Source organism: Amphiura filiformis, chromosome 14 (assembly GCF_039555335.1).
Source record: "Amphiura filiformis chromosome 14, Afil_fr2py, whole genome shotgun sequence".
Classification (NCBI taxonomy): Eukaryota; Metazoa; Echinodermata; class Ophiuroidea; order Amphilepidida; family Amphiuridae; genus Amphiura; species Amphiura filiformis.
Window position 1 is genome coordinate 41611177 of NC_092641.1, and position 12689 is coordinate 41623865.

The 12689-nt window shown below is 34.9% G+C and overlaps 1 protein-coding gene across 1 annotated transcript in view; it reads right to left on the reverse strand.

The window, feature by feature from the left end:
• Positions 1-2626: 2626 nt before the first annotated feature.
• Positions 2627-12689, reverse strand: part of LOC140169424 (gamma-aminobutyric acid type B receptor subunit 2-like) — a 39226-nt gene continuing 29163 nt past the window's right edge. Inside the window, exons 15-19 of the mRNA XM_072192683.1 lie at positions 7399-7521; positions 6258-6404; positions 5596-5784; positions 3917-4072; positions 2627-2842 (exon numbers count right to left, since the gene is read on the reverse strand). Coding sequence (XP_072048784.1) covers positions 2627-2842; positions 3917-4072; positions 5596-5784; positions 6258-6404; positions 7399-7521 — 831 coding nt within the window. The remainder of the gene's footprint in view (positions 2843-3916; positions 4073-5595; positions 5785-6257; positions 6405-7398; positions 7522-12689) is intronic.

The following is a 12689-nucleotide window of genomic DNA, read 5'->3' on the forward strand; positions in this document are numbered from 1 at the left end:
GTTTTTGTAAACATTTTCTGAATAACACAATTTACTTGGTTATGCCACAAATATTCATCATCAATTACAATACATAAACATTTAGCCTTGTTAACTCTCTCTAGTTTACAACCGATAACAATGACTGAAAAAGAATCTTCATCAACTTGACGTAATTTTGCACTACTGCCCGATAACATCACTTTAGTCTTATTTGTGTTAAGGAAAACCAATTGAATACCTGAGCGCAAGAAGACCGTAAGTCCACTTGGCCCCTCAACATGTATACACTATACGTATAGTTTCTTAGGGTTTTATAATGTTTGACACACGTTCCAGGGTGAAAACCTCATGATCGGTTGTGAAAGATTTGTTTTGGCCCCATGTTCCGATACATAAGAATACACATGATTGTGAACGGCTCTCTCAATAATTTTACCGACAAATAAATTCTTATTTGTTTTTAGCATTTTGTTTACTTTCACTGATCGCAGTATTTGCCTTTTTAATTTCGAGCCAAACAAATGAGGTAAAACAAAAAGACACTATTTCATTCCAGCGCCTATAAGTTATCGTGAATGCGTGTATTAGCTCGCCGATCGTTATTTAGCGGAGCTTCACGCAACTGGGACGTATTAATCAGACGTATAACTAACGACGAATATCAACATACGAGACGATTCAGCCATCACTCGGTCAGTGAACACGGTGAATAAACCGGGATTCCGGGTTTATTATAAAATCTAACATTTTACTGTAATTTAAATTACAGTAGTTTTAATTTTACAGTAAAATGTAAAAAGCACTTCCGGTTTAGTCTTTAATAATAATAATACTGATTATAATAAATAGTAATATTTATTTCTTTTATAGCCCATTACATACAAAATCTCAATGCGTTTTACAATATTTTTAAAACACCAAACTATATAGATTAATTTCACGAATAAATTTTAGCAATCAATTATACAAACGATACCCAGATAAAACTCAGAACCAGCTGAGATGGGTATAGATTAAAAAGGTCAACATGGTATCTTAATAGTACTTCATTGGGTGTATTGGTATAATCATGCAAAAAGTAGTTAGGGGGTTGCTTTGGGCTTTAAATTCTTTCACAGTGACATTCCGTTAAAAATCGCAATTAAAGCCATATAACATTTCTTTAAAAATAGATTAGTATTTATTTTCCATAAAAGTTAGCTTTTACTGTCAGATATGTCCCCTTGAGCCGAACAAGTGAGGTAAAGCAAAAAAAAATGGAATTTACTACTAGCGCCAATGCATGTTACTTTGGTGGTTGTAATACGGTACGATCTTCTGGTGTGCGTGTCCCGCACATCGTGTACGTAGTTCTGTGTTATGAACATCGCATACGCGTTCGAATTATACTTCTATCGTAATAATAAACCGACGGTTCCTGCCGGTTTATTCAAAATCTCGGATTTTGACAAAACTACAGCACCTAAAGTCTTGATTTTCTCCTCAGCAAATGTTATAATATGGCTTTATTGTCATCAGTGGAGGAGTTTTGCACAATACTGAGCATTTTTGAAAAAAAAAATGCATTTTCTCGTTGGGGTTATAACAAAACACCCTGAAAATTAGGACTTCTGTGGGGCGGTGTTCTTTCGGCTCAAATACATAATTATAACATTATCATCTGACAAATTATCCTTTCTCATATAATTTTATACAGTAACGTACATGGGAACGTAGACCCCTTTTGTGGTGTGGATCTCTGTGTGGTTCCCGGATCATTCAAAAAAAAGATGTTAACACCTCCGTTACAATATTGCTAATTCCGTCTTCCTCTGGTCGATACGCGTCTTTATGATCGCCTGCACAGCAGCCACACATAACCCCTGCACACCAAAGCCAAAGTTCTTGAAGCTATTCAGCCCTACATTGATAACAGACAATATTAATTTTTTTTGAGGGGGTTCCCCTCAGCAAATGTTATAATATGGATTTAAGGTCACCAAGTATTTAATAGTCATCTGTGGAGGCGTTTTGCACAATACAGAGCATTTTGGGGAAATGCATTTTCTCGTTGGGGTTATAACAAAACACCCGGAAAATTAAGACTTCTGTGGGGCGGTGTTCTTTCGGCTCAAATACATATAACATTATACAAATATTAACTGTCTATGAGTGTGATGGTCGAAATATAATCACGGCGAGTGGAATGGAACAATACATCTTTCACCGAGTGATTATATTTCGACCATTACACGAATTTAAGACAGTTAATATTTGTTTTATATCACTCATGCATAAATTATATTACTAAAATAATATTTTAGGTAGGAAATACATTTTTTCACTACAACATAACACCATGTTTTGCCATGATATACTTCACATTTTGGGGTCCACCCCATAATTAAATCGGCGAGTCCAAGAGTCAGCGCACGGCTTGGCGCAGGCGCACTACGGCAGAGCACATGATGGTAAAGACTATCACACGGAGAAGGTGATAGTAAAAATGATAAATGGTAATCAACCAATGAACTGTCTAGAATTTATGTATGAGTGATATAATATCCTCTGACAAATCATCCTTTCTCATATAATTTTATACAGTGACGTACATGGGAATGTAGACCCCCTTCTGTGGTGTGGATCTCTGTGTGGTTCCCGGAGCTCAAACGCCAGATGTTGACGCCTCCGTTGCAATATTGCTAATTCCGTCTTCCTCTGGTCGATAGGCATCTTTATGATCGCCTGCACAGCAACCACACATAACCCCTGCACACCACAGACCACAACCACTCTTGAACCGGGCATCATTTGCTGAAACATCGATGACGCTTTCCGATAGAGGGCGTAATGCTTTCAGACGTTTGTTTTCAATTTCCACCTGTAACCACAAGATAGAAGACGTGGGTTATCTTTAACATGAAATATATTTTGACGCAATCGGCTTAATTGTACCGTCTACGTCCGAAGGTGGGGGTGCACCTATATGCCACTATGCGCTCCACTCCACCACCAATTATTTGAATATAATATCGATACATTTAAGATTCTGAAGGTGAAACTACAAAAGTAGAGTCCATACAATGTATCTCTGATACTATACTGATTCAGAATCTGTGTTGTAATGCCATTGTGGTACCATTGGGTATTTTGAAATAAATGACCTCAAAATGACCCCACAGGGTTATACAGGTATCAAAGTATAGCAATATTTTTTTCTCAATGTGACCCATGGTGCAAAAGTTACAAGCCGCAACAGGCCAAGGGTCAAATTCCAAGTTGTGAAAAAAGTTAGTTACTCTGATTTTCGTGAAAGTTGAGTCAAAAATTTTCTACCTAAAGGGTTGCAGAAAAGTATTCTGGGTTAAGACCAAATCATTATGAGGTTTCAGAACCAGACTAAGATACCCAGTACAGCAGTTAACAGTTAAATCATTCGGTATAGTGCTAGACACTGGATCTATCACGGTTTGACTGCGCATGTATAGATCGGAAAGGCGTCCCTGGATGATGATCAATTGTTTATAAGATGTGTCTTGCCTCTGGGCCATTTAATGGTCAGCAACCTCATGTAAAGTATAGGGAGAGCGTGACGCAATGGTTAGGGTACTTGCCGGCGGTGGCGATTTGCTGGGAATTTGACTTGGAAAAAAGTCTGAAATTGGCAACTTCTGTAGATTAAATTTAGACTTCCGCTCTCCCCATGGTTCATTTAGAATTGGGTAAATGAATCATAAAAGTACACCGTCCTTCGGAGGGGACGTTAAGCCGTCGGTCCCGTGTGCAGAGAGCCAGTTTCGAAAAGAGTAGGGTGTTATCCCCGGACTGTTCCCAACCCGTCCTGATGTTCAAATGGACCCCAATGGATATCCAGGGTTGTCAAAACCCGAACAAATCAAATCGAAAAGATATGTTGCTTTATTTTAGCTGCATTGAAAGAAGTGAATATACTCACTTCGGCCAATTTCTGCTTAATCGACATGTTTTCTTCCTGAAGAGTTTCCATTTGACTCTGGCTGCACACTGTACTGCGCGCTTCGGGCTTATTTTTATTAGTCCTTCCCGAGTTTATCGTCGGTGGGCCGTCTGGGTATTTGTAGACTGAAATGATCTGAAATGATTTGAAACAACCCAAATTAAAAGATGTTGTAAAGATAAACAAAGCATTCAAGTGAAAACAATTAAAAGAAATCCAGGTTTTGGCAATAATTGAAAAGGTGTGGTGTTTTTTTTCGAGCAGCTAAGGTAAGGCGTTAGACACCGCTGTCAGGGTGTGTATCGATGCGAGTTCGAACCCCAGCGCAGTCTGTATTTTGTTCTCGTTAAATGATTTGTCTGACTTGGAATTCTGTTGGGCAAGGAACTCTTCACTACTTATTTTCATGATTAATGGTACGAGAACTCGGGCGGCTGATCTTTGCTGTGGTGGTTAATTGTGATATGTAGGGCTTGTATATTAATTATTAAATTATATTAAGATCATGAATATTTATAAATGGTTTGTACGGTGTGTCTTGGCCGGGCCGGGTACGGTTGTTTGATGGCATGTAAAACCATAGTCATTTTTAAGTAAAGATGAACAATGATGGCGCTATTTATCTGAAACCTTGTTTGTATCTTTACAAGGGGTAGACACTTGTGTAAAAATCAGAAAAAGAGTAATAAAGAGCAAGGACATTTTCAAAAAACTTTTTATCATCGAATGTAAGGAATATAACTCATATTTTTAAAAATATATGTAAATAGTGTCCTCATACAATATACAGCTTATGATATAAAAGTTACCACAAAAACAGAAAAAGATGAATAATTCGATAAAGAAACGAAGTAAAAAAATAGATTAAAAAGTATTATGTGTATTTATTCAATAAATGATCACATCAAACAACCTAGGGCTACAGTGGTCAGCAAATTCTTGTAAAGATGCCGAGCCTTGTGGGTTTTATGCTTGTGAGTAGCGCACTACTTATAAATCACTGCATAGTTTTGGGGTAGTTCCAGTAACTGTAACTCGTCATACCTAGAGTTACAGTGCACTCTATTGCTATCTTTTCCACAAATAAGAAACATCACAATATGTGGGCTCATTTTGGGCTCTAAGGATGTAGCTGAGGAACTCTCTCAAGGACAGTTTGGGCATGCACTGATGATTTTAATCCCATTGTACCAGGGTTTGGGCGTGCCTGGATGATTTTAATCCGACTGTACTAGTCTATACTCACAAAGTTGAGGTAATTGATCTACATTGATCTCATCTTTTGGGTGGGTTCAAAATTCCCTGAGTTGGAAAAACCTGCAATCTTCATGGGAGTAATTTACTTAGTGCAAAAGTGGTCAAAATATTGCTCTGCAAAATGTCTTGATTTTCATGATTTGGATTTATAATATTGAGCAGCATTCTACTGGTGATGTTTCTACACAGTGTAGAAAGGGTCTACAGCATCTCTGAGGTAAAGCTGACAAATACAAGGTATATTTCTTGATGCTTGAAGTTTGGATTTCTTAAACGTACAGTGCATCTCTATGTACCGCTGCAAGACTTCAGGTCCGTAGATGTCATTATGTTTATGATAAAGACTGAAGTCTTGCTGGCAGTTTTTGGGAGTTTTTTGAGGAGGCATCATATGAACCTACCTTCGGTACAAATACAATTATCAATGTAATCGTCGTACAAAATAGCAGGACACAGCTAGTGAAGATATAGAGTATCGATGGATTGTTATTAATGACGAAACTGACTGATACCCCAATCGTGCATAGAACTATCACATTATACACACTAATGCCGATAAGCTTGCTGTCATTCAGTGCAGATATTGTCACCTGGTAGGCAAATAATAATAATAATAATAATAATAATAACACTAATAATACTAAATAATAATAATAATAATAATAATAATAATAATAATAATAATAATAATAATAATAATAATAATTTAATAACACTAATACTACTACTACTACTTCTACTAATAATAATATAGAGCTTGCGATTTCCAAACGTGCGTATTATACGCCCGTGCACAATAGATGCACGGACCTTTGATACGCACGTTTGGAAATCTCAAACTCACTAATACCTTTAAACTACAGCCACAACCGATACCCTTAAAATCCCTAACAGGTACCCTTAAAACATATGCATACCCTCAGAGACAATAATGGACATATAGTAATTGCAAGATTCGGCATTAACTTCATTTCAGCTTCATTTGGGTCCATGCCTGTGAAACTTTAAACGAGATACGTACTTCCTTGGAAATGACTGCCCGCCACGCCATTGACATACCTACCTTCCGAGTTTCCCAAGCCAGAAACGCCCCGAATATCAGCAACAAAGCTTTATAGCTGTATAATGCTGTCAACCAGTAGATTTGGTGCTTACAGGAACAGTATTCGTAGTATGGTATCAGTCGTTGATTTGGTACTTGTGGATCGTCCTGTATGAGAGGTGCATAAAAATAAAATTAAATGGGATGCATCCAAGAGGCTCGTTGTTCCCCTATATATTTCGTAATTCGCTACTGAATATTTTTATACGTCTTGGTGGAAGACATAAAGGTAAATGAGAACAGTTCAACAGCACTTATTTTCTGAGAAACCTTTCTCCGTAATCAGCGATAGTATAGTGTCTGATCCTCTACCGACTTTATCCTCGAGGTTGAAAGTTCACGGTCCCGTCCCTATGGCGTGAATTTATTTGAATTTGTGTGTCAATGTCCAGATCATGCGCAGTGTCTTTGTATGCTCAGCCTTCAGCTACGGCAGAGGTATTACTTACCATGTGGGCAGTGTGTTTGTTATAGCTTCTACTACAGTCCTTTTCCTTTTATTCACATATTAATCTTGCTGTAATAACCACATGGTATTCGGTAAACAACGTCCGATTGATCTTCAATTCTGAGCGTGTCTTTTGGCGCAACGACCGTTATGCCGAATCGTTTGATGTGGTTTGAAGCCTGGTGAGACGGGCCCTGAACTTTCAAAGATATACGATTCTCTACTAGAAACACAATCTTCCTACAAGACACCATCAACATCGAGGATTGTCAAAGAGTCAGACAATCAGTATCTCATCGGTTTTCCAAAAACTCTGAGAAAAACGTAATTCTTGTTGAACAGAAATCATCCTTACTCTACTGAGGCTGGCCCACTCTGGCACACCAAAATATGTTAGATATTTACCAGAAAAATTGTGGGTATTTTCAAAACAAATTATACAATACTTGGAATGGATACCTCTGTCCCAACACCAATTGGTACCACTCTGGCCGCAACATTTGCCAGTTTGGCTTCACTCTGAGCGGTACAAATGTATTGAAATACTGCGGCCAGAGTGTGGCGGCCGCATTATAGTGAGGCCGGGATGTGTTCTCAGTCCTAAGTCTTTGATTATTGAACCACACTTTAGAGGTAAAAAATGGTCGAACTTACAATTTCATAGAGTTCAAGTGTGTCAATTTCCATCGGGTCGATTATATGCCACGCGGCAAGAACACAGACATCGATAAGTAATAACACGAAAACCATGAGGAAAAGTTGCCGGTCTTTAATGATCTGTAATGTCAATATGAAAAGTTGTGTTTTTATCTCGTGGGATTTGTGCAAGAGAAATTTCGTATCTGCATAATTTGTCATTTGGCAGAAAAATATTTGCGTATTTCAATTTCTTTACTTATTTATTGTTTTTAAGCGTGTTGATAAATCCATTATAATTATATTATTTGCTTTTAAGACTTGTAAAATAGCTAAAATGTGAGGATTTACCTACATTGGTATTATCAATTAATAACTCAATTTTTCCCCAAAAAATGTAAGTTACGACGCTCTTGCATTTGTCATGCTTATCCGTCGATCTTTCCCCGATGAGCCATTTTTTGCAACACAGCCCAATTTGTTAGTGTACATTAAACGTCATTTTACTGTTATTATTTGGTAAGAATGTATTGCTATGATACCAAAATATATGCAAAAGTGAATTTTGGCTAAAATACCACTACAATGTCATTTTCACCAACGAAGTTTCTGCTAAATGTGAAAGGAAATAACTCTTTAACTATAACTAATAGCATTAATCCATGATCATTTTTTTTTTTTATTTCTTTTTTTCCAGTGTACATTTTACAATCATAGTTTACTCAGATAAATACAGAAATTTTGATTTCTATACACCAGGTATTTTTTATTTATTATACAATACATAAACAGTACCAACACACACACACCTTCACATTCATATTTATATAGCATTTGATTTCTATATCTTTTACTATAAGAACAAAATGTTTAGTTGAAAAGTCCTTCCAAACCTGCCATTTATTTTGATAAACTCGGTATTTTGAATCTTTTAAAAGAATGAATCTTTCCAATTTATGATAATATTCTATTTCCTTCTGAAGAGGGATAAAAGAAAGGGTTGAATTTTGGCATCTTTTTTCTGTATATATAAAACTTAGTTAGAATGAGAATTAAATTGATAGCACTATTTAGTTTTCCTAAATCTGTCCCGAAAAGAATATGATTTCGGTTGAATGTGATAGGTATACCGAGTTTTTGTAAACACCAGGTTTCGAGCTGAGACCAAATGGGTTTAACCTTTTTACAATCTGATAAAAGATGAATTATCGTTTCGGGTTAAAAAAAAAAAAAAGTACATATATTATCATTTCTTTTGCCAATTTTAAACATAAATGTATTTGTGGTAAGAATTCCATTTAAAATTCTGTACTGAAACCACCGTAATTTTGTATCCATTGTACATTTAAATGGCAACAAAGAATATACCTTCCATTCATCATCTGAAAAGCTACTATTTAATTTTACTTCCCATTTTCGTTTTGCTCTTGGTATCTTTGAGGACATAAGTTGTTTACAGATTGATCTGCAACCTTTTTTATCTTTTAAAATAAAACTGAAATGAAATGGGATAAACGGCTTAGGAATTGCAATAAATGTAGCGTTTTCCTGAAATAGATGCTTGAAATTACTCTTAATTGCGCAAATTACACTGTTGTATTCCAAAAAATTTAGCCGTAATCCATAATTTGTTTCAATTTCATGAAGAAAGAGAAAACGGTTTTGGTTAACATGGACAAGGTCAGAGACAAAATCAATACCTGCTGTCCGCCATTTTTTATAATTTATTTCTTTACCACCAATCTTAAACCATTCGTTTTCCCATAAACATGATCTTAACACATCATCAATTGTATTAGGATTGTGTTTTTCTTTACCTTAGACCAAGATAAAGAACTTCTTTCCAAAAACATTTTGGGAATTTTGTGCTACTTTTAGTGTATAATTTGCGCCCTTTTCAAGATCATTAATATGTATACCAGTTGAAATAGAAAAAAACATCAATCCTTTAGCATCAATACATCCATTTACAATTCGTCTAATCCATGTACATTTCAGTGCTTCAAAGAATAAATCTACTTTAACCAATCTTAATCCACCTTCAGAATAATCATTTGACAATTGATCTCTACTTATTTTATCTCTTGTACCTTTCCAAATAAAATTATAGATTTTCTTTTGTAAATCTTTTATAAAGTCTTTTGACGGGTTAGGAATTGAAAGAACAAGGTGGTTAAACTTTGGTATCAGTAGGGATTTGACTATAGTTATTCTTCCAAAAACTGTCAAGTTTCTTTTAGACCAATGATGCATTACCTTTGTCACCGACTCCATAACCTTATCATAGTTCAAATTAACCATTTCAACCAAATTGGTTGAAAATTGTACTCCCAATGCAGAGAATTTTCCGTCTTCAACCCACTTTAGATTTTTATTTGTAATGCCAGGGTTTGGTTTTCTACCTCTAAGTGACCCAATATACACAACATTTGTTTTATCCTCGTTTATTTTCAACCCTGACAAACGCTCAAACAAATCCAGTGTTTTTAACGTTTGTAGTAAACTTTCATTACTTCCATTTAAGATCACAGTCGAGTCATCAGCGTATTGGGTGATTTTACAATTAATATTTTCAACTGTAATACCACATATATCAGTATTTTTTCGTATGAGACAGCCCAACATTTCAGCACAAATTAGAAAGATATAAGGGGACAGAGGGTCCCCCTGTCTGCAACCTCTACCTAAATCGAATTGTTTTGAGGAATTTCCATTTACCAAAACTGAGGATTGACTTTTATTATAAAAAAGTTTGATCCATTTTGTAAAAGATGGACCGATATTTAGAAAATCTAATGTTTTAAAAATGAATTTATGAGAAACGGAATCAAACGCTTTTTCAAAATCTATAAGCAATAGCATACCTGGTTGGTCATGTAATTTTGTGTATAAAATTAAATCATAAAGTAATCTTATATTTTCTCCAATATACCTTCCTTTCATAAAACCTTTTTGATCATCATTTATTAGGCTTGGTAAAATCTGTTTCATTCTTTCAGCAATACACGATGAAGCTAGTTTATAGGTTATATTTAACAAAGTAATAGGACGCCAATTCTTTAGGAATTGTTTTGGTTTGTTTCCTTTAGGAAGGAGGGTAATAATCCCTAATCTCTGCGTAACTGATAATTCCCCTGATTCATATGAGTAGTTCAGAGAACGTAAGAGAAAACCTCCCAAGTCTTGAAAAAAACTTTCCAAAATTCAGTGGTAAACCCATCAGACCCAGGACTTTTATTGTTTGACATTTTCTTCAAGGCAGTTAAAAGTTCGTTATAAGTCAAATGCCCTTCGAGCTTTTTTTAATTGATCTTGAGTTAATTGAGGTAAATCTGATCTTGAAAGATTTTGGTCGAATTCCTCCAAATATAAATTGTTGTCTTTACATTCATACAGTTTCGAGTAAAACTTAAAAGTTTCTTCCATTATTTGGTATTGATCTTTTATATCATCCCCGTTTGCATTTTGTAAATGAACGATTGCTTTATTTACACAGTTTTTTTTCCAAGTTCACAAAATATTTAGATGGTTTTCTCCGTGTTCTATCCATCTTGCTTTGGATCGTAACATTACGCCTTCCATTTTTTCCTTCCTCATCTCCTCTAATTCGGACTTTTTAATTTCAACATTTTCTAAAACGTCTGTATTGTTTGAATCACCTAGCTCTTTTTCTAAAGTTTCTATATCTCTTTCAAGTATTTTTTCTTTATTTTTATTTTTTTTGTTTTTTTCTGATGCATATTTGATCGTTTCCCCCCTTATCTCCATGAGCAATACTTCAAGAAACAGTTGTTCATTTATCGTAAACTCGAGCTCACTTGCAGGGATTTGATTTATATTATTTAAGTTATATGGTGATACTGCATATTGTTTCTTAACTTCACTAATTTTGTTCTTAATCCTATCTATGTAATCAATATCTTTTAATAGCGTATTATTGAATTTCCAAAAACCTTTCCCACGTTTAATAGGAGACACGTCGAGCGAAAGACTAATAAGAGAGTGATCTGTTCGATATCCAGGGTTTATTTTAGATTTCACTAAATATGTTGTAAGCTCTTCCGATATCAGAAAAAAATCTAATCTGGACTGTTTTAAAGGAGTTGGTTGACGCCAGGTATATCTGCGAGAGTTTGGGTTTTGAAGTCGCCACGGGTCTATCAATCCAAGTTCTTCTTTCATTTCTAAAACAGTTTTTCTCGCTTTTGGATTATTTATGCGAATATAATTCGAGGTATCTAATTTTGGATCTTGAACCAAATTCCAGTCACCACATAACACACAATGGGCATTATCAAATGTTTCTATTACCCTTTTAATGTCGTGATAAAAGTTTGGCTTGTCATCATTTGGACCATATATTGATATAAGTGTTATACGAACATTGTTAATAGATACATCTAAAGCTACCCAATTTCCTTCTTCATCATTTTGTGTTGTATGGACTTTAAAATCTAAATTGTTATTGAGAAAAATGGCAACTCCTCTTGAATTTGAGGCAAAAGAGCTAAAAAAGCTTCACCTCCCCATTCAGCTTTTTACCATTATTTCCATATTCTTATCAAAATGAACATCTTGCAAACATAATATTGAAACACTTTTGTTACGCAAATAATGTAAAACATCTCTTCTTTTTTGTTTAGCATTTAAACCCCGGCAATTCATTGATAGAATTTTAACATCATTAGCCATACTTAATCATTTTCAATGTCTATAATGGTATCATGGAACACGTTTCATGAGGTAATTGTACATAGAAAACTCTAGACATACATATAAATTATGCTTTGATAAATATGGCCACTCACCCGCACACACAAACAGAACCATGCAAAAAAGAACATGTAAAAAAAACAAAGAAAATTGGAACAAAATCTTGGTAGATACCCAAAAAACAAACATAAAGAAACTAAAAAAGTATCTACACACCGCACTCATCTCCGAGCCGACATGGAAACAGCATTTAAGAAAGGCAAACTTTTTTTTGACTTTTTTCAGAATAGTAATTTGTAGCATGTTTTGTTTTTATCAATCAAGCTCCAAATATTACTCATTTTGTTCAAATTATTGTTTTTGTTCAAAATCATACATAATTTAAAGTTGCATTTTTGGAATTTGTAAACAGTAGTATGTACATAGGTTTCCTATTTAAACAAAATTTACCAGCAAATGTTACCTTTCTGCAGTATCCATGTAAACTATAAATGCATTTAAACCACTAACGTGGTATAAAGCTATAGTATGAAACGGCCAATACATATAATAAAGTAGATAACATTGTAAACTAATTATATTACATAAGTATTTTC